At 36.6% G+C, this 23,894-nt stretch overlaps 1 protein-coding gene across 5 annotated transcripts in view; it reads left to right on the forward strand.

The window, feature by feature from the left end:
* The window catches only part of LOC129771026 (serine/threonine-protein kinase NLK), a 303,571-nt gene that overhangs the window by 240,033 nt on the left and 39,644 nt on the right, over positions 1 to 23,894 (forward strand). For 3 of the 5 annotated variants that reach the window (XM_055774268.1, XM_055774270.1, XM_055774269.1), the window contains 6 exons: positions 4,228 to 4,420; positions 4,495 to 4,704; positions 15,020 to 15,208; positions 15,291 to 15,492; positions 15,568 to 15,661; positions 21,073 to 21,188. In XM_055774268.1, coding sequence (XP_055630243.1) covers positions 4,228 to 4,420; positions 4,495 to 4,704; positions 15,020 to 15,208; positions 15,291 to 15,492; positions 15,568 to 15,661; positions 21,073 to 21,188 — 1,004 coding nt within the window. Of the gene's footprint in view, positions 1 to 4,227; positions 4,421 to 4,494; positions 4,705 to 15,019; positions 15,209 to 15,290; positions 15,493 to 15,567; positions 15,662 to 20,048; positions 20,323 to 21,072; positions 21,189 to 23,894 lie in introns of all 5 variants that reach the window. The other 2 variants (XR_008742259.1, XM_055774271.1) reach the window with 2 other exon arrangements.

The following is a 23,894-nucleotide window of genomic DNA, read 5'->3' on the forward strand; positions in this document are numbered from 1 at the left end:
CAGTGGACCCGTTTATGAATGAACCGTCAGTAAAGAACATTTTATTAGATCTAACTTTCCCATATTCTGCCGAAAATATCGGCGGAATAAAATCGGAGCGTAGGTGATCTGGGATTCCATGGATTTTTTGTCGCATGGACAGATCAAAAATGACAGAGGAATTGCAGAAGTAAGGGAAGCAAACTTGGTTGGAGATGCCTGGTGAAGGGTGCACGTCGTGGGTAAGGTACTCCTAGTATAAAGACATAAAACTTGATTGAGGAGTCAGTTGGAGTAGATTTTCGAAGTTATCAATCACCAATGGATTCATGATCTTGCAACGGATGAGAAATCTGTAGGATAATTCTGTGAACCGAAGAGTAAGCGGGGATACTCCTGCCAAAACTTCGAGACTCATCGTATGTGTCGAATGCAAACACCCCATTGCTATAGGCAAGCAACGATATTGTATTCTCTCCAGCTTGAGAATATGAATCCTGGCAGCTGATCGGAAGCAAAAACTGCCATATTCTAACACTGATAATATCGTTGTTTTGTACAACTGAATGAGGTCTCCTGGATGAGCACCCCACCATGTTCCGGTAATTGTTTGGAGAAAATTGATTCTTTGCTGGCATTTCTGTTGCAAATACGCAATGTGTCTCCGCCAGGTACACTTAGAATCAAAATATACACCCAGGTATTTGAAAAACATAGAGTGTTGGATCGTTTTGCCGGATAGGTGAAGCTGGAATTGGGCGGGTTCGTGCTTCCTAGAAAAAACGACCATTTCAGTTTTCTCCGTAGAGAATTCGATACCCAGCATGAGGGCCCACGTGAACAGATTGTTCAGGGTATCTTGCAACGACTTTTGCAGAACGACGGGATTAGTACCCGTGATGGAAATAACTCCATCGTCTGCAAGTTGTCTCAACGTGCAGTCTCTAGTTAGACAATCATCCATATCATTGACGTAAAAACTGTACAAGAGGGGGCTTAGGCAGGAGCCTTGTGGTAAGCCCATAAAACTGTAACGAGAAGATTTCGAGCTGCCATGAGAGAAAATCATGTGCTTTTCTGACAGTAAATTGTACAGGAAATTATTGAGAATTGGTGAAAGTCTACGATTATGAAGCTTCTCTGAGAGAATTTCCATGGAAATTGAATCAAATGCCCCTTTGATATCGAGAAAAACGGAAGCCATTTGTTCTTTGCGAGCAAATGCGATTTGGATTTCAGAAGATAGCAGCGCGAGACAATCGTTCGTCCCTTTACCTCGGCGGAAGCCAAACTGCGTATTTGACAGCAAATTGTTCGCTTCAACCCACTTGTCCAAACGAAGTAGAATCATTTTCTCTAACAATTTACGAATACAGGATAACATTGCAATCGGCCTATACGAGTTGTGATCGCAAGCCGGCTTGTTGGGTTTTCGTATGGCTATCACTCTCACTTGCCTCCAGTCATGTGGGACAATATTCAGCTCCAGAAACTTGTTGAACAAGTTCAGCAAACGCTGTTTTGCCAAGTCGGGAAGATTCTTCAACAAGTTGAATTTAATCTTGTCCATCCCAGGAGCTGAATTGTTACATGAGAGGAGGGCAATTGAGAATTCTACCATCGAAAAATTCTCATAGTCGCATTGGAGCGGAATGTCGCGTACGACGCTTTGTGCAGGAACGGAATCGGGACAAACCTTTCTTGCAAATTTGAAAATCCAACGGTCAGAGTATTCCTCACTTTCATTTGTATGGTTCCAGCCACGCATTCTCCTAGCCGTATTCCAAAGAGTGCTCATAGCGGTCTCCCTTGACAAACCATTGACGAACTTTCGCCAATATCCACGCTTTTTTGCTTTAATCAGACCTTTTAGTTTGGCTTCTAGAGCTTGGTACTTTCGAAACCATTCCACTAGTCCAGTTTTCCGGAATTTTTTGAAAGCGGATGATTTTTCAAGGTAGACCTTTGAACACTCCTTGTCCCACCAAAGTGATGGAGGACGACGTCGGAAAGTGGTAGCAGGAACACGTTTCTTTTGAGCTTGAAGTGCGCTTTCGTAAATCAAACTCGATATAAAGTTATACTCTTCGAGTGGAGGAAGTTCATGCATTGAAACAAGTGCTTCAGATATTATTTCTGCAAATTTTCTCCAGCCAATATTTTTCGTGAGGTCATACGCAATATCGACTGACTCACGAGAACCTGATTCATTGGAGATCGATAAAATTATTGGCAGGTGGTCACTACCGTGGGGATCTTGGATTACCTTCCACGTGCAATCCAGGGATAACGAAGAAGAGCAAAGTGATATGTCTAGCATACTTGCCCGTGCAGGAGGATTGGCTATTCTGGTTGCTTCCCCAGTATTCAAAACTGTCAATTTGAAGTTGTCGCACAGATCATAAATCAAAGTGGCACGGTTGTCATCGTAGAGTGATCCCCATGCTGTTCCATGGGAGTTAAAATCACCTAAGATTACCCGCGGCTCCGGCATTGCCTCGATAGTATCAAAGAACTGATGGCGGCCTACCGTAGTTCTGGGAGGGATATATATCGAAGCAATGCAGAGGTCTTTGCCATTGATTTGTGTCTGGCAAGCAACAACTTCAATGCCTGTCATCGATGGGAGAGTGACTCTATAGAAGGAGTGACATTTTTTAATCCCCAATAATACGCCACCAAACGAGTCATTTCGATCGAGGCAAATAATGTTGAAATCGTGGAAATTCAGCTCATCGGCTGAAGAAAGCCATGTTTCACAGAGAGAAAATACATCACAGTTAGAGCTGTGAACTAAAAATTTAAATTGATCTAGTTTAGGAATGATGCTTCTGCAATTCCACTGTATTACAGTGGTCAAATCCTTGACCTCTTGCCCTGAATCAGGCATCGAGAGAAATGAACGCTGCCAAAAAACCACATTTTTCTTTCAAAAATGTTCTCACAATCGGAAGCAAACATAATACTATGCTTTTAAGAGGGTCATTTATATTTAAAGCATTTAAAATGTTGTCCACCAGGTCAGAAAGCGCAAGCAAGCCAGACTGTGGCTGTTGCCTCGACCGCGAAAAAGGAGCAGACGTGTTGGGTGCTGCTCCGGGAAGTGCTGAGGACCCCTGGTGCGTAGAAGAACCGCTTAAACCAGGAGGTACTTGCTTCGGTCTATTCTCAGCACGTTCGATTCGAGTTTTCATTCCAACTTGGGAAGTTTCGGTTTTCTTTTGTGCACTCTTGTAAAGAGATAAATTTAGTTCACATGTGTGCATACATACAGGGCAGATTTTTACTGAGTGCCAGTCACTGTAAACAGCGTCTATCCACACACACACAACACACCACCCATTGTCGTAGTGACAGAAGTCAGAATCATGTTAGACGCAATTTTCACTACCCCATTTTCTCCACCGACCGAGCGGTCGACAGTTTTTCGGTCATTACCATCCCAAGAGACGGTTTGTTTTTTTTTCTGCCCCTGCAGTGTATTACACAGCATGTCATCATGCTTGTCGCCTCGACAAATCCCTTTATTATTCAGACTGACTTCCGCCTCCTCGCCACACCCATAAGAGTGGGGTGGTGGTGTGGACGGAACAAAGAAATTCCACACAGTCATCGTTGCTGCTGTTGGCCGCTTGCGCCACGTGTCCGTATCATTTATAGCCCACAGTTCTCTCCCACCTCTACCCCACCCTTTTGGGGGGATATCGGAATTGGTCGCACGGAAGTGCTTTTTCTGATAGTATTTAAGAACCTGGGGGTGCCGTGACTAGACCTGCGGAGAAGTAGCGAAGGAGCATTATTAATTAATTATGTTTGATTTTCCGGAAAAAGTCGACGCGCTTTGTTAGCCAAGGATCGTCACAAGGACAGGAGCGACCGCAGCGTTAGACAATGATATCATATGCCCGCAATAGTTATAGTTTGCGATAGGGATGGGTGAGGTACAATTTATACGGTCTGTGCAGACATCGGCTAGACAAAGAACCAAGGTCGTACATACATATCATGTTTCCGAAGCTGCACCACAAAAGCAATTTCCTTCTCGCTGCTGATTGGTATAATAAAGTACATAGCCAACGGTGTTGTGGCTCCACTGTCAGGGGCGAGACTTAATGCGATGCATTTTGTGGATTAAAAAGTTTCCAGACGTAACCTAGGATGAGACCCGGAGCAATGAATCCCTACCAATCTCAATTTTACCGTATAATTCGTTGAATGGAATTTTCCTTAATTACAACTGTTGTTTAGATACGTTATCACTGAACTGCTTCAGTCGGATCTGCACAAAATCATCGTCTCACCTCAGCACCTCTCGGCGGACCATATCAAAGTGTTCCTGTACCAGATCCTGCGCGGTCTCAAATATCTCCACTCAGCCCGCATACTCCACCGGGACATCAAACCGGGCAATCTGCTGGTGAACAGCAATTGTGTACTGAAGGTATGTTCTATCGACTGTTTTCAAAGTTTTACAGCGTCTCATTAATCGCGGCGGCGTGTCTTCATTGTTTGCAGATTTGTGATTTCGGGCTTGCGCGCGTTGAGGAACCGGATCAAGCGAAACACATGACTCAGGAAGTGGTCACACAGTACTACCGTGCACCGGAGATTCTGATGGGTGCCCGACACTACTCGGCCGCCGTGGATGTCTGGTCGGTGGGATGCATATTCGGTGAACTGTTGGGAAGAAGAATTCTCTTCCAGGCGCAGAGTCCGGTTCAGCAGGTAAGATGCGATTCGTCTACTCAAATGAATTATAAAGTAATCACATACCAAGTTATCCGAAAAAAGCTGATGTTGACTCGATTCTCTCCGATTTTTCGCAAATATTGTACATAAGGTAGCAACCCCAAAACTAAAACATGTTTTATTATATGGTCAATTTTGATTATGAGTGATTTTTTGCAAGATTCTCTATAACCAAACGTGAATGTCGCATAAGTGATGGATCGAACCGTTAAAATTCACCATCGTTATACATGATTATATGATTTTACGATTGTCAGAAAGCATAGTTTCATACCGGTTTGAATACGATATAACAAAAGCGTTGTGTTCACGAAGAAGTTCTTGCATTTTTCAAATAATCTCACGTTTTGGAGCATAGTTAATCGCACAACGATGATCAATTGCGGTTTCAAAATTGCCAACTTGATAAATTTGAAGAAATTTGTTCCTCCATTCGTTGACGGCAATAGCGATCCGGTCCGATGGTGAATTTGCATTAGATTTTTTTAAAGATTAAATTTCCTTCAATGTCGAATTAAATCAACTTTCTGCAAAATTTTCAGCACCAATTGACGTTGTTTGAAAGCAACCTATGGGCATTCATCAACAAATGTCTGCGCACTGAAAAAGGACGCTTAAACAGGGTGCGCAAGCGTTCTAGTTGTCGTGTCAATGGTGGCCATTTGACTTTCCCACCTGCACAACACAATTCTTCGATTGCAATATTGACATCTCACATTCTTCGTACGTTATAATTAAACAAACTTCCCTTTCATGGAATAATCACATTAAACATGTATTGAGTAAAGTTGCAACTTTATGTGGCCTTATGAAAAGAGAACGCTGTTTCGTACAAAAAAAACATTGTTACAGTTGACGATTTTCATGCTAACTATAGGCAGCACCATCACAGATTGCAGTTAAACTGTGTGGGTGTAAAGACATTGATCGTTTAAGCAACTTTGGATACGTGAAATGTAATAAAAAAAATAGACTTCTTTTTGAAAAGAGCCAAAGTCTTTTTAATATTTTTTTACAAACTTTTCTAATTCAAAAACTATAAGACCTACAATTTTTTTATCAAAAATTAAAATGTAGGAAATTGTTAAAATTTTCATGAAAAAATACCAAATTTAAAAAAAAATAAACTAAAAAATGGTAATTTAAAAATTTAATTTCAATTTTCTCAAAAACGTTATTTTTTAATTCTCAAAAAAAAATCTATGAATATCCCATACAATTACCAATAAGTCACCAATGCAACTTTTCCATGTTTTCTTGGGAAAATTATTATTAATGGTTTAATTTATAACACTAGAGTGTGTGAATTATCGCGATTGACATGTTCTGCAACCTTTTTTTCATATATTTATATATTCCAAAAACTTGATGTCTTCAACATAAGATTATATTTCATTGAGATCGAAAACTTTGTAGAATACACTATATCGCTATTTTGCAAAATATTAAGCAAAATTAGGATTAGTTGTATTTTTAGTTTAAGAGAACATGGAAACGTTGTTAGAGAAATGTTTGTAATTCTATGGTATCTCTATATATATATATATATATATATATATATATATATATATTATTATATATATATATATATATTTATATAAATGGATTTTTGTCTGTCTGATTCTTATGTACTCGGAAACTACTGAACCAATCAACATGAAAATTGGTATGTAGGGGTTTTTGGGGACGGGGAAGGTTTTCGTGATAGTTTGAGAGAACCCTCCCCCATCTCTAAGGAAGGGATGCCATACAGATTAAACACACATTCCTACATTGCTCGGGAATTTATCAAGCAAATGAAACCGAATTAGGCATATTTAGGTTTTAGGATGCAATAAATGTTTCTATGGTGGTTAGACTCTCCACCCCCCCTCGCTAAGGGGGAGGGGGCTGCCATACAATTGAAACACAAATCTCTGCATTACTCGATAATAATTCAAGCAAATGAAACCAAATTTGACATGTGCATGTTTTAGGGTGCAATAAATGTTTCTATGATGGTTAGACTCTCTACCCTCCTCTCTAAGTGGGGGCTGCCATTCAAATGAAACACAAATTTCTGCATTACTCGAGAATTAATAAAACAAATGAAACCAAATCTGGCATGTGAAAATTTTAGGGTGCAAGAAATGTTTCTCTGACGGTTAGACACTCCACCCCCTCTCTAAAGTGGGGCTACCATACAAATGAAACACGATTTTCTGCATTACTCGAGAATTAATCAAGCAAATGAAACCAAACTAGGCATATGGAGGTTTTAGGGGGCAATAAATGTTTCTATGGTGGTTAGGCTCTCCTCCACCCTCCCTAAGGGGGGCTGCCATACAAATGAAACACAAATTTCTGCTTTTCTCGAGAATTAATAAAACAAATGAAACCAAATCTGGCATGTGAAAATTTTAGGGTGCAAGAAATGTTTCTCTGACGGTTAGACACTCCACCCCCTCTCTAAAGTGGGGCTACCATACAAATGAAACACGATTTTCTGCATTACTCGAGAATTAATCAAGCAAATGAAACCAAACTAGGCATATCGAGGTTTTAGGGGGCAATAAATGTTTCTATGGTGGTTAGGCTCTCCACCCCTTCTCTTGGGGTGGGCTGTCATACAAATGAAAAACAAATTTCTGCATGACTCGAGAACTACTCAAGCACAATTTGGGATGTGAGGGTTTTTGGGTATGAGAAATGTTTCTATGGTCCAAAGGACCATCGAGTTAGGGAGATATCGAGATACAGAACATTTTTTCCTAATTTTTTTTTATGTCTCAAATTGTCATATATTAGGGTAAGTGTCCCAATTATGGTATGAATTTGAATTTTTGATTCATTCCCTTAAAGTGAAAAAACACCTTTCTCATATAAAAAAAATATTTTTCCAGAATCTTTCAGGAGGTGATAGACGGCTATATTTCACGAAAAAAATCCTTCTACGCATATGTTAGAATTTCAACGATGACAGACTTATAGAACTTTTTCTTTGTTTCGGATTCTGTTGGCTCAAACTGACTCTGCATTGAAAAGTATGCTACGTAATCCGATTTTGTTGCTTTCATTTGAAAGATGAGAAAATTTAGTACAGGATGTAGTAGTGGAACATCTAAATTAGTGGATTAAACATTTTTGAAGTGGAAAATTTAAAAGTTTTTTTTTATTTGTAATTATTAATTTTATCCTAAAAATTCATACTAAACTTGATTGTTTCCATCAATTAAATTGAAGCTCTCTAACCTCTCTACAATTTGTTCTTTGACGCCCAACTTCTATCTCACTTAATTTCGCTGCAATATCGATATAAACAATTCCTGATGAAGATTCAATCATATTCAAAAATCGCGATTTTTAACACACTGTACTTATAAAAGCCACTTAAATTTCACCTTAATGCTGAAAGGTTAATTTTTTTTCTTGAAATTATTCATATTTGAATTATAAAAAAAAACTTTTTTTTTCAAACTGTATACAATCGAGTCCTAAATTTTACATAATCGAGTTTGTATATAATCGAGTCCGACTTGCATGAGGCACTAGGTTAACAAAGAAAATATTGATTAAGTATGTTACGCAAACTGAATTGTAACGATCACGCAGGAACTGTTCAATCACAAAGAAATGTTCTAATAGTTTCACAGGAACATTTTAGTTGATTTCAATATTCCGGACATATTCTTCAGGTTTGATTAAACATTCGAAATAACATCTCAATAGAACTACTATCTTCAGCGTTTTTCTCAGGTTTTTCAACACTTTCCAGTATATCGGTATCTGGCATCAGATCACAGCAAATCACGTTTTGGTCCTTTTTGCACTAATTATTAAAAGACATTGAGCAATCGAACGGTATTGTACCGTCGACATCAGCAAGCTCACGACGCATTAATTATGCCAGCGGAATATCACTCCCGTCCATGTTGGTTGTGCTTTGAAGTTAGGAATTCCCAGTTTCTGGACAAATTCTCAAGCCATATCCCGAAGAATAGAAGAGGGGTAAATTATTCTGTCTAGCTTGACAAGACAAAAATTCATTGACCGCTCCAGCTTCTCGATTCTGACCAACCTTATATGCTTTTGGTCTAGATACAATTTTCCATTCCGATTCCATTTTTACTTTAGTTTGAGTAGTGTTGATACCGCACTTTGTGCAATACTGAAATTATTTGCAGCTTCAGACCCCTTCCGTCCATATTTTTCGACCTGCTCGATGATGCTCAAACCTTGCGCAATGGTTAGCGTTTTGATTGTTCGCTTGAAAGGTTTCTCGTGGTTTTCCATACTTGAAAAGAAATTGTTTGATGACACGAACACTCCATCTTCACTTTCAAGGGCAATTGAAATCTGAGGTAATAACGCACAAAAACATGTACGCGAAAATCAATCGAGTTAGGGAGGTGAAAATCCATGGAAAAATGAATCAAAACACATCGAGTAAGAGAGGCATCGAGTTAGGGAGGTATCGTGTTATGAAGAGAAGAATGCTTGTAAAATCGAAGGTGCCATGAAATCCATCGAGTTAGGGAAAATATCGAGATACAGAACATCGAGTTAGGGAGAGTTGACTGTATTATAATGTCGAGTTTAGTTAGAAATGATAGGAATTTCATAGTTGAAGGTAAATTCAACGGGGTCGAATAGAAGATCAGTCAATGAACAGTTCAGATTGGACCCATGAACATGCTCATAGTAAGAAAACGTGAATGTTTGAAGGTATTGATAACAAAAACAATTTTTGGGCGGGACGAAGTTTTCCGGGTCAGCTAGTATACATAAATTTTTTTTGATAATTTGAAAAAAGTTTTTGAGAAAATTGAATTTCAATTTTTAAAATTATATTTTGCAATTTTTTAATGAAAATTTAAACAATTTCCCACTTTGATCTTTTGACAAGAATTATAAAAAAACTGATAAATTTAACATATTCGATTCTCCATAAAGGATCTAAGTCACGACTGCATTGCTAACGTAGGACTTCGGAATCATTGTATTCATTTCCCTTCTTTAATTCTTCGGATATTATTTGAGAATAACACGAAATTTAACAATGAATGCAGTGAATTACACACGGATACAATCAACATTTGCCGACTGCATACCTCAAATCTACGAATACATACGAAGCATGACCCGAGGGCTAAAATCGACCGCTGATTTGTTTAATTTTCAGTCACTTGGACCCTAAGCGCACACCGAAAATAGATTCGCGTCGAGACACAAACAAAAATAATCTCAAAACCAACTCTCTTGTAGTCTTCAAAAAGGCGGTTTGGAAATTTTAAAATTCTTTCTTATGGCGGGTTTACATTAGGGAGATCTATAGCTATAGATGGATTTATTCACGTGAAAATAGGTGTAAACGGGTGAGAATAAATATGATACACTTATTCGAGGTATATATAACTTGAATAAATTTAGCATATGTAAACGCTTGTGAATTTCTCACTGGTGAGAAATCACTAAAGTTGGATGCAGTTCTACTTTAGGTGAATAAATTCACCGAAAATATGAATATATTCATTATAGAAGTTCACGCTAGTGTAAACGGTTGATGCGATTTCTATAAATCTCATCATATTTCTTCACATGAATATATCACTAGTCTAAACCCACCCTTAGCCCTAAAAATGCTGTTGACTGCTCGCTGGCTGAAGCGAGACGGGAAAAAAATCTCAGATCAATCTCTGTTATACTCGAATCCTGTAATAAGGACAGAACCTAAGTCAATATATTTATTCTCTTTTCCCCTTGCGCGTCGGGGCAAGCTCTGCATGGAGCTTATTTTGTGCATTTTCTGAGAATACAAACAATTTTGCGATCAATAGTTCGCTTTCAAAGCAGGTTTTAAGGTATTGTAACAAATTTTGGGTTCTGTCAATGAGTAACAAACATCACTAGTACTCCTTTCATCTTTTGAATGAAGTAATTATAATAGAAACTGATTGTAGTAGAAAAGTTAATTAAAAAATATATATATATATATATCGGTCGGACTCGATCATATACAGTTTGAAAAAAAAATATATTTGAAATATAGCTTATTTCAAGAAAAAATATGAGATTTCAACGTTAAGGTGAAAGTTAATTGGCTATTATAAGTACAGTAGAGCAAAACTTTTGGAGAATCTTTATTGAAGATTGTTCAGAGCGATCAAAGATCTTTAATTTGGTTGATAGAAACAAGAAAGTTTACTATGCATTTTTGGGATAAAATTAGTAATAACACCTTAAAAACCACTAACATTGAAGTTTTTACTTTCAGAATGTTAATTAAAATCACTAATTTAGATGTTTTCAGAACAGAATCGTTCTACGTAGCGAACTTTGTGAAGTAGATCAAGTATAAGGCAATAGAGCCCGACAAAAATTAAGTTCAATAACTCTGCCATTGTTGAAATTCGAACATATGTGTAGAATTTTTTTTCCATCAAATATTTTTCTTCATCGCCTTCTGAAATATTCCCGATATTTTTAGTTATTACACGAGAATGCTTTCTTCAGACTTCAAGTGGATGAATAAAAAAATAATTACATCTTTTATATTAAAAAAAAGTATGTACAAAAAGTCACAGGAGGGTTATGTCCGAGACACGACCGCATAGTTGAGGTAGAATTCCGTTAGGCTATCTATTTTGAAGAATTACATCGTTAAACTCTTTGGCAATGATTTGGTGGCCTCCTGAAAAGGACCGTTCTGTTTGGTTGTTGGGTCTTGTTTGTTCACTCCACCAGTGTTCACCGAGTGATGATGACAAAAGGATGGTATACAGTCTTTGGATGGTGCTAAGATACCGAAGTGGAACGAGATATGATGAAAACCGCCCTCTGTGTTCCTAGACGAGATGCCTCCTGTGTTATGTATGGATAGATAAAGAAAAAAAAACTCACCAGTATCATATAAGGTAATTACCAATACCGAAAACAATTATCAACTTTTCTCATCAGTAAAAACTTGTTACTTTACTATAGAAAAAACATGAAATGGAAAAGGAAATTTTCTTTTATAATTTTTACTTTCTGAGTATTTATTCAACCCAATGCGAATTTTAATTGGACTAACAACACCTAATAATATATGTAGAGCAATCGTTTTTTCTAATATTTCTCCATTTTTTCAATTTTTCTCGCCGTATAAACTTTCCTTGGGTGAAAATGAACACTAAAAAACAGACAGCTCAAACCAAACGACCCGGTCTCGAGCGGGAACACACCTTGGTTTTTATTTATGAAAATTGAAAAAAAAAAATCGTGTCATATATCAAGTCATTTTTAACACAACTGCTACCATATACAATTTTACACTTACACTTGTGCTAAGTTTTTCACAATACACGATCGGTCATTGATATGAAACTTCATGAAGCAACCAACATTAAAGTTCCAAATTTAAATTTTATTTGCAAGAATTAATAGTATCACTCACTTTACTTGCAATATAAAAATGCCCCCGACTTTCATATATTTGCAATGCCGTTTTACCCGGGCACCTTGGTTTTGATGTTTCTGCAATGTCGATTTCCCCCTAGGCAGCTTGGTTTTGATGTCTCTGTTAGGGAATACATTTCGGTAGGAACAAAAGCTCCCCCTACTTTCATGTATATGCAATAATTTCATCAATCCATCATGGAATGACTGAGCAATAAGCGTTTGAAAGTGGACAATTTTCACGATGTGCTCGATTTTCGATTTTCAATTTGTACCCCAATATGTTCCCGAAAGACGTAATCCTACGTCAAAAAGCGTGGCCGGAATAAATCGCCACAGTAAACAACTGCAACAGAAACAACCGCTTACAAAAAGTGTAGTAGGCTAAAAATATTGTGGCGCCGAATATTTCTATTAGAATTTTTTTTTATTAATATTAATATTTATATTTTAATAATTTTATTAATTTTTTTTTTTTATTGAAATACAATACCGCGCCACAATATTTCTAGCCTACCACACTTTTTCTGAGTGCTTTCTATTGCAGTCGTTTTCTGCGTCGTTTTATTCTGGGAACCATAAAAAAGAACAAATTTGTTTTTTCGTTGCGAAAATTGATATTACGGTATTTTTTTTCCATAAAAACGTAACATGTTTTTTTTTTGTTTCGCACCCTTACGGATAGACGTAGACTTACGTCAAAAATTATAATTCTCTATTGTAAAAGGTACGCAGAAATATTTCCAATCGATTGATGCAACCATATCTGTGGTATATCAAGATGTGGTCGTCGAGTATTAATCGTTCAGAATATTTTTTGCGTTACATATTCAATTGCTAGTTTTGATTTTCACACCTCAAACCTTCCGGTTAACCATTTGGGTAGGGATACCATATGGTCGGAGTAGAAAATCAGGACACCTGTCACAGTTACGATGATGACCAAACCATTGTGATTCTTCGAGTTGTAAATCAATAAAAACACGTGAAATCGATTTATTGACCATGTTTATTGGCGATCCATGCGGTGAAAATACTCCGGGGATGATGGCGAGCAAAGGAGATTCTATGGCTGTTTCAAAGTCATCAAACATCAAGTACAATAGTTCCGAAGTACAAGCCATCGGTATGAGGCGTAAGAGCTCCTTCTGCAACCCAAATTTTCTGAGCGGCTGGATTTCTGTACAGCATAGTTTGGCATGGATTTGGAAGTGGATCCCAATCGAATATTCTGACAATGTTTCGGTGTTTTGATATGCTTTTCCTAATCAAATCTACCTGTAATGTTTGTTTGTTGATTACAAACTTCTGTTTCAACAAAATGGCTAAATCTTAATACCGCTATGAGCCACTGACACTTATGAAACACATATGCAGTTATAACATTAAGTTTTTTTTGTTGAAAATTGGTACTTTTGGCGCAATTCGTGTCGTTTTATTTTCGTTTAAATATTTGAAAAAAATTAGCTTGGAATATCGAGACAAAACACGAAAACATCACCTTGGCCAGTGAAACAAAATCTCTAAATGAATATAGTTGGAAGATCCCGTGCTCACAAAACTTTGGTTTTCAATAAAAAAGTTTTATTGAAAAACATAATACAGTAGAACCTCGATTATCCGCGAGCGGTTGATCAGCGGTGCCGATTATTCGCGAAAGTGAGTTCCCTAGTAATTCTATAAACCTTCCCGAAATTTGTCAGTGAGTGGTAGAGTCTTGCTTTTTTGTTTTGGTTATGACTTTCACATTATCTGATCACTGATGTACACGACCTTACAGATTGATAGTTCAATATTTTCTGTATTAATTAAACATAGTTTTCATGCTAAAATATCTTTTTTTCGTGTTTATACCTCATCTTTAGTCCTATATTGCGTTATCCGCGATTTCCGTTATATGCGATGGCCTGGCCCGACTATTTCGCGGATAATCGGGGTTCTACTGTACACTGAAAATCATTCCAATTCTGCAACAAAATTGAATTTCTCATGAAAATCAGGACAAAGGCTAGATTGTGAAAAATAAATCAGGACGTCCAAAATAGATCTCAAAATCAGGACATGTCCTGCTAAATCAGGATAAATGGTTACCCTACCTTTGTGGCACGGTGGTATTAAAAATGTTCCACCTTTTTGATGTGTAATAACGCATGGTGGGGCATCTCACAACCCATCTAGAAATATTAGAAAAGCTGCGTGCTCATATATTTTTTTCGGAACCTTCTCACTTACAGTAGTTGGCAACACCATTAGCAAATATCAGAAATATATTCGATTGCGTTGGCAAGGTTTATCATCATATGACAACACACCATTTTTTTCAATTTTGAATGGTATAAATTTCCTGTGCAACATTGGTATTTTTTTTTTCCTAAATTCTGTACCTCAAACGGTTAAATGTAGCCATACGTCAGAATATGGAGAAAATGTGGAATTTGCAGAAATCTGTACGAATTCGTTAAATTCGAAAATAATAATTCGTAATTCACGTAATAAACAAATAACAACTGAGCTACTAACTGTCGAATGCATAGAATGCACAAGTTTGACACCGGAATCTAAACAAAGCTCATAGGGCTGATCTATTGCTAGCGAAGACTGTGCGTAACGTAATTGAACTTTTCTTCTTATTTCATCAACAATTAAGATGAAATCACTCAGTATCAACATAATTTTCCGACAAACGACTGGAATGCTTCTCAACTTGCTCTCAGGTAAATGATGGAGCAGCATGGTGTATCCCGCATACAATTTCATGGAGGCTCCAACCTGAATTGCTCTTGTAGAGAGAGCCCATAAAATGCTAATTCGTTTGCAAAATTCATGTTACTAATTAGATACTTATTATCATTTTCCCCTCCCCCTGCCCTTTTAGCTGGAACTAATTACCGAGCTGCTGGGCACACCAACGCTCGAGGACATGCGACACGCCTGCGAGGGAGCCAGATCCCACATGCTCAGACGGGTACCGAAGCCACCGTCTCTGTCCGCACTGTACACCCTCAGCACACATGCCACCCACGAAGCGGTTCATCTCCTCTGCCAGATGTTGGTCTTTGATCCGGTAGGCTATATTGTGTGGGTCATCTTTTCTTCCCTGAAGAGATAACTAACGATATTTCTCGTATTTTTCTTTTCTTGTTCAGGACAAGAGAATCTCGGTGATCGACGCACTGGCCCATCCATACGTCGACGAGGGTCGACTCCGTTACCATTCCTGCATGTGCAAATGCTGCTACACTCCGTCGGCCGGTATGCGCCAATATGCTGCGGAATTTGAACCCTCGGCCGCACAGCCATTCGATGATCTCTGGGAGCGAAAATTGACAACGACACTGCAAGTGAAGGGTAAGTTTGTAAAGAGAGCAACTTAATCCCACTTCACGGGTGACTCAACTCATTTGTTTTTTTTTTCTTTCGCAGAGGAAATGCACAAATTCATAGCGGAACAATTGCAAACTGGACGCGTGCCGTTATGTATAAATCCTCAGAGTGCTGCATTCAAGAGTTTCGCCAGGTAAGACCACGACCACCGTGCACACACATACACATGTGCTATCTATATTTGTATGTTGGAAAGAAAAAGTTTTTCGCTTCCGTGCGATGATTCCATTGCTCTTGTTATGTGCTGAACTTTGTATAAGTTGACAGTTGTAATCTTTAAAAGGTAGAAATCGAGGGCGCAGGGTGTTGATAACAATCCCCATTTTTTGTAGGTAGCTTGAGGAAAATTTTTATTGTAGCTAGGCAAAGTAGAGTAAGCGCCAATTTCGCGGTAATTTCACGTTTTACGTTTTGTTTTTGTTCTTAGTTTGTGTTATGTTTTTGTTTTGCGTCTCAGCTGTTAATGGTAAACGGTTCTCTAGTAACAGGTAGAGTTGGTTTTATGTTTGTTTCGTATTGTTTGGTTTGTTTTAATTAGTCTTTATTTTTGACAAGACATATGTGTTCAGCCAGAAAGATATAAGTGACAAGCAGGTATCAAATGTTTTTTGATGAATAGATAGGCTTTATAAGGGATGTACCCGCAATAATTTGGACGCTCAAAACTGTACCCATTTCGACATGCATAGAGTCGACTTAACACATTAAGGACCGGAAAGAAATCTGTACGACATACGTCTGGGACCGCACGTTTTGACTTGTGTGAAGTTAGCAGATGAAAGTTCAGCGGATAAAAGTTTTTGTTGCGTGCATGTTTCTGTTCCACGTTTTACTGGATTTAATAAATAATGAATCATTTCAGTTGAAATAAATTGATTGTTTATCAAGCAACAACCTTCAAAATCATGCTCATTAACGTGAAACGTTAGCATGGGTCAATATAGAAAAATATACAGAATTTTGAGAATCAAAAAAAGTTGTTCGAATAAAGTTACCGAAGTAATTCGATAGAGAAATATTTTACCTATCTTCCAGCCACAATTTTTTTAATCGAAAAAGGGTCTGAGAAAAGTTATAGACCAAAACCTGTATAATTTGTTTGGGTGAAGTAAATTAATTCGATAGAGAATATTTTTATTTATCTTTAGCCAAATTTTCATTGGTCGGAGGTAATTGAGTATGAGAAAAGGTAATTGGCCAAAAAAGTATACGAGTTGTACTGGAGAAAGGGTCTGGCTGGATAAGGAAGTAAAAAGTGCTCCCAAACCAAATTACCAGCTCTGTGGAAAATATTGTATAGAAATTTTGACTATTTTTCGAATCCCTATGTAATTCACCATAGGATCTTTGATGAAAAACGTACCTTTCAATTTTTAACACGCCATTGTCAAAAGCTTCGAGATAAAAATTTGAAAAAATACTGAAAGGTAAGATGCACTTTATTTATTATGATATATCGAGAAATATTATCAAAAAAAAAATCCAAAAAAATCTCGAACCTTTGAAAATACCAAACTAATAGTAGCGGTGGTTTCAAACTCATACAGAGAAACCTTGATACCATTTCTTTGATTTCCCCCATTCTGATGTGATAGTTGTTTTTATGATAAATAATTGTATCATTACAAAATCTAGGAATGGTTCAGATAGAATCTAGACGCACTACTCATTTGACTACAGCGCTCTCTATGATCGGTGCTGGAATGTTTCGACAGCAGATTGTTTGGTAAATTCGATAATGAAAGTCTTGTTCCAACGCATTAATATTATAGAAAATGCGATTGATGGAAGCCAAAGGAAAAATTCGACGTCAGGTTCAAAAATTGCAAAATCGCTCACTATATCCATTCACATAACCAATCGATGAAATCTTTTTTAGTGTATAACATGTTATTATATTATCGTCTTAAAAAAATCGCTCACTATATCAATTCACATAACCAATCGATGAAATCTTTTAAGTAATAATGTTATACACTATTATATTATCGTCTTAAATAAAGTGAACATAATTTATTTGCCATTGATAATGGCACAAAGTTGTTGGCTCTCTCCTAGAAAAAAAGGGTCAAGTACAGTAGGTAATAATTAGGTTGAATTATATGACCGAGCATTGTGAATATTAATGTTAATGAATAACATAAATTTTTTCGAATTTTGTTCAATCAGAAAAATTAGGAGATTATGACGTAATGTAGGAAATGCACCACAAATAAAAGTTTTAATAGCGCTGCCATCTATCACAAATTAAGAATATGAGATTTTTTAACAACTGTATGTTCAAATCCAATAATGGTGAATGATATCAAGGTGAAAGGTAAAGTTACGAACCGTTCCGAGAGTACGCATAACACTTTATACTTCTGGTACAATTTGCGACAGAGTGTTCCTTCAATTAACTCCAAAATTTAGATCGATCGGCTAGAAAAAACAGCAAGAAATTTTCCTATAAACATTAAAAATTATTGCAATATTTGCAGAATTACAGGTTTTACAAAACACTGTAAGAATACAAATCGATGAAAAAATTTTAATATTTTTTTGCCGAGGTTTTTTCCGTTAATTTTCCAATTAAGGCGTTTTTACGGGGTCCCTGCTCAAAAAAAAAACCTGAGCAATATCACATCTCTCCCTCACTCCATCAGAGCATATGACGATAGTGCTTGGGCTTGAAATGTGGCGAAACTTAGTGCTTATGACGAAAATTAATGCCTATCCTTTCACGATTCTCACGTGAATATTTAGGTGACTTTTCGTGGATTTTCCAAACGTCTCGCGTAAAAAAATCCTGTTTTAAAAACTGTTTTTCGATGATTGTTTATTGAACTCTTCATCATCAAAAACGAATTCGAAATTTTTCGTTCCAACAATACTACCTCTGTACTGAATTGTCCCTACAACAACGTTATAGAAATCAAATGAAAGATAGTTGATAACGTTAATTGGATTTGCTATCTTTGAAAAGAAACCAGTAAGAAATAGATTTCTCATTTCTTCCCGATATTTTTGGCCACTACACATCTACATACATCGAGAGTCAAATTTCTCTGCAAAGTATTCCGTGCAAATCCATGTAAATTATGCTTTAAAGTTTATATCCCATCTTTATGCGTTGATATTTGACGATTTTAAAGCATTTCAAAAATCGCCTAAAAATTCCGGCTTCGCTACTGTTTAACAGAAAAAATTGAAGAATTTTTTTTCAAGTTCTACTTCCATTTTCGTTAAATGTATTAATTTCCCTCCTACAACTTGTATACTCTCTTTTCCGGCCAACGAAATTTTGGCTGAATAAAAATATTCTCTATCCAATGAGTATTATCTCAAAAATGTGTTTTGGGTCCTTTCAAAAAACTTTTTTTAAATTTTCTTCAAATTAATTAATTTTCATCATACAAGTTGTATAGGTTTTGGACTACAGGCCGGACTCGATTATATAGAATCGCAATTTCACCTTCAACGTTAATTTTCAAATCCAATGCATAATCGAATCACAAAAAAAACTATTTTTCTATTAATGTTTGACGATTCATTCGATTATGTATAGGATTTGAAAATAATTGTTAAAAAAAATGGTCGACCATATATAATCGAGTCCGATCTGTATAACATTTTTTTATGCCCTTTTCTGACCAATGGAAATTTTGCTAACGATAGATGAAAATATTCTATATCGAATGAGCACTATCACGAGAATGTGTTTTGGGTCTTTTAAATTTTTTTTTTAATTTTCTTTAAAATAAATTATTTTTCCCATACAACTTGGCCTATAACGTTTCTCAGACCCTTTTCCGATCAATAAAATTGTGGCTGTAAGATAGGTAAAATATTTCTCTATCGAATAACTTCGATAACACTACGATAACTAACATTTTTTTTTTGATTTTAAAATTCTGTATATTTTCCTATATTTACTCATGCTCATGTTTCAGTCTATAACTTTTCTCTGTTACGATCAAGAAAAAAATGAATTATGTGTAAAAATGAATGATTCAATTCTCTATCTAATGAACATAATGGTGACAGATATTACTTAACAAACAATCGATTTATTTCAATTGTAATAATTCATTATTCATTAAATTGCTGGATTTCATGAATAATGAATTATTTTGATTGAAATAAATTGACGTTGAACAGAAACTTGCACGCAACAAAAACTTTTATCCGCTAATTTCACACAAGTCCGTAAAGAAGGAAAGCGAAAACGAGAAAACTCGTGAGCGGCCCGTAAAGTGTTTATTCAGCTATAAACAACCAGTTCTGTTTGTTTGAAATGTTTCACAAATGGCTGAAATATTTCAAAAGTTACAATGCTTACAACGCGTCAAAATTATCGCTGGAACATACCCTGAATAAGATTTTTTTTTGGAAGAACTTAGGAAAATATTGAGTTGGTTACATATTATGAATCTGCATCTACTCTTTGCAGAACCAATTTATTTTTGCTATTATATTTTACCTAATACCTTCAAAATCGTGCCACTTTTTAAAGAGATTTAAATTTTCCAAAATATTAGTATCGTCAACAACAGCAATAACAATCATCAGCCATCACCATCATCCAATTATCATCAGCAGTAGCTCTAGAAGGGAGAATGTGTAATCTAGGAGAGAAGAGAATGTGTGAGAGAGAGAGGGAGACAAAAAAGCACAAAACTGCCAGCTGCAAACAAAAACTGAAACACACTTCCGCCTAGACTCTCTTCTACCACCTATATCTCCATGACCCACTACTAGCTAAGCCACTAAGAAATCATTATCTCGACGGGTGCTGCGGACAGGTTGCCCTAGGTGTGTCCGATTTTTGTTATTTTCTACTAGCCTCACACAGTTTATTCCCCAAAAAAAACCCTCAAGTTTCCCCCCACTCGCCCCTCATGTACGTATACGATATATATATAATTTGTAAATTATCTTATTTTTATCCCAAGCATAACGCTATTACCTTCTACTTAACTTTTCAATACATATTACATCATCGTTTGTTCTACTGTTTTTTTTTTCTCTCCATAGTGCACCTCAAGTGATGTTACCGTTTTTATATACATATTACCATGTTGAGCGATATATTTTTGCTAGAACATTTTTATAATTAATATACTAGTCCTCATTCTCTCCTTCCGTTTTCCAGTCGCTTACACTTTTTATAACTCACAAACGCGCGCTAAAAATGTTTGCTTCTCGTTCCATCACCTACCTTCCCCTTTCCACCTATACTGCCGTGTGGGACCACGAAACGTATGTTTCGGGTCAAAATAATAAGCCACTTACAGACAACGTCATCATTTTAAAATGTGCTAAAAAAATTTAGGACCAATAGGACTTTGATTTAGAGCCAAAACTTGGAATGTAAATGTTCATTTTCCACCTTAACACAGATCCTGTTTTTGTAATTGTTCATGTTTTTCTTGTATTCGTGTTTTTTTTTTGTCTGGGTAGTGATGTCTCGTAGTTGATAGATCACACACACCACCTTCACCGAGGACTGACTGTATCTTTGCAGCGATTTGAATGTAAATGAATATTATTTGTGATTTGTAGCATCTTACCGGTTTCTATGAGAAAAAAGAAGTCAAAACCATTGGTATGCTGTATTGTAGCCGCAGTTCATCATGAGTTGTTCGTCGACCCCGCGACTGCAATTATGGCAAGCAAAGGTAGGGAATAATCTGTCCTCTCCACACCGATACCGTGGGATAACGTGATCGGTCTTCAAACTTTCTCCTTTCAACTGTTCTCTCTTCACTGATGCAAACGCCCGAGTTTGCATCAGGTTCTTCTGGTGTCTTTCTGAACGTATAAATGTTGTTCCGATGTGTCGTCAATCCTTGTTTCCTATGATTGTAACACAGCTCAACGACTTCGAAAATCTCGGAAATGTCCAATAAAGTTTTCTGAATATTGGTGAATATCATAATTTGCAAACAACTTTTCCAAGTGGATATATTTTTCAACTGGAGTCAGCATTTTAAAAATCTGAATAATAGGTCTGAGTACAACATACCGAAATAGAAGTGATCTAGTGGCATGAGCTAGTGATATTTTGAGGGCTGGGTAAATATATTTCAATCACTCTCCAATCGAGTCAGCAATTCTAACGAAGAACTGAAAAAAAACTGGAACTACTAAATTATTACCGGCAAGAACGATTCGCAAAGCAATAAAAAGCCAATTGGGCAGAGTGTCAAATTAACTTTAACATTAACATTAACATTAACGATTGCTCGCCGTCACTCAATTTATATATTCAGTTTTTCACAGAAGAGCACAGCTCTCACTGCTGGAAAATATCTTCTTCACATCCGGCTTGAAATACGCTGCACTTTGACATCACTTTTATCTCGGAAACAATGCTCGAATTCACGAAAATTCAAAGATCGATTGGAAAAAGTCGCCAATAGGTCGGTGAAAAAATATCAATTCTGTCGAAGTAATCAAAGAAAATTAAGGGGGGACCCCGGTCTGGGAAATCGAAAAAATCGAATTTTTGTTTTATGCATTTTTGGGAAGCTTATGCCCTAAGAAATGTTGTCCTAAAAGGATTTTTCGATATTTGATTTCGTTGGACAGTTACAGACAAAAGTATGAAGTCACCTCAAGGGATATAGTATTGCTGTACGAATTTTAAAACGCGATTTTCTCGAAACCATGTTATTTCAACTGGTGGTATCAATATCTCAGGATCTACTCGACCGATTTGGCTGAATTTTGTTTATCAGCATGTAAAAATGAATTATCTAATATGAAATTTTTTTAACAAAAATGTCCGCCGTTTTGGCAAATTTTCAAATTTTCAAAACTCCTATATTACGCTTTAGGTTTTAGGTTAAGTTTCAAGGTCTGGTGTACATGTCACATGTTTATCATATCTATAATTAGCACATTACACAGTTGCCATTTTTCGGCGTTAGAGTATTTCCTTCTATACCATTTGCATATGGTACACATTTACACAGTAGCCATCAAGGCCTAAGAGTTTTCTTTCTGTTCTTCCATTATCCAGTTAGACCGGACAGCGGAGACAGTTGATTGATCATTGTTGAGTTATTTAAAGAACAGCAACCCGATGTGTCTTGCGGAGCAGAGCAGTTGTATGGGATGAATCGATCGTGGATCGATCTCCAACGCTGATGATTGTTGCGTGGGCGTAGTTATTCTGTAACAACACAAAGATGGTCAATGAGGGCCCTGAGGTTTGAACTCACGATCGATCGCTTACTAAGCGAACGCGCAACCAATGTGGCTACGGAGACCCCCTAAATATACCCTCAAAAATAACCTAAATACTCGAATACTTCACTTTATTCGTAAAATCCGAAAAATATCCAAGAAAATTCATTATTTTCCGACCTTCCGGACAGGGGTCCCCCTTAATTAATGATTCATTTTTGTGCTCTCTAGAACACTACACAAGCTGATCATATGTCGCAATGCCTTTCTTTAATCCCATCTGCCATTTTTCTTTGTATCGAGCTAAATCTGTGAGTGTAATATTTAGCTTTAGGAAGTAATACTGCTCGCTAACTCGATGGACACTTTTTCCTTTCTTCATTTTATAGAAGCTTCAAACTTGTAGGTTCATTCACCTCTATGGATTGTGACTGTGATTTGAAAACGCAGATGGAGGTTAATCATAATACCATTTCTCAATCATTTCTCTTCACATTTTCCGTAAAACGAATGTATTAGTTGCAGATTATTGACAGTATGGGTTAGTAAGCACAATGAATATGTCAGTGTCAGTGTCAGTTTTTCAAGTAAAAATAATTGCGACCAGTACGACACAAATGTCGAAATTTAATACGGTCGCAAAGGGTTAAATTTGCAAGTTCAATTTTGAAGCATAATCTCAGCTCTAGTATCATTGATTGGCATAGTTATTATGAATTTAACAAAGTTGATGGTATCCACGTAAAAATTCGCATTCACTATGCTTTAGTAGGAAAAAGATAAACAGTGTTATTTATTTATTGTAAAGCTGGCCGATGATGCAGATTTTTGCATATTTTCGCCTTAGATTGAACATGCGAAAGCACGCTACATACATGTACTACACGCTACATATAAATGCCAAAATGACTCTCATTCAGACTGATTCGAATGCTATATGAATGAAATTAGTGAGTTGGAAAAAAATATTATTGAGATCAAGCCATAACTAATATTGGAACGTTATTTTGAAAAATTTGTGAATCTGTATGAAAACCAAAAAAATCTGTAATCTATATCTACAGATTCTTGGTTTTAAAAAATCTGGAAAATCTGTATAAATACAGATTATTCTGTAGATTTGGTAACCCTGGTTGTAAAAGATTTTTTTCCCCATCAGTTTTATTTTATTAGACTCATTTAGCAATTCAGCT

This window comes from Toxorhynchites rutilus, chromosome 2, assembly GCF_029784135.1.
Source record: "Toxorhynchites rutilus septentrionalis strain SRP chromosome 2, ASM2978413v1, whole genome shotgun sequence".
In the NCBI taxonomy this organism is placed as follows: Eukaryota; Metazoa; Arthropoda; class Insecta; order Diptera; family Culicidae; genus Toxorhynchites; species Toxorhynchites rutilus.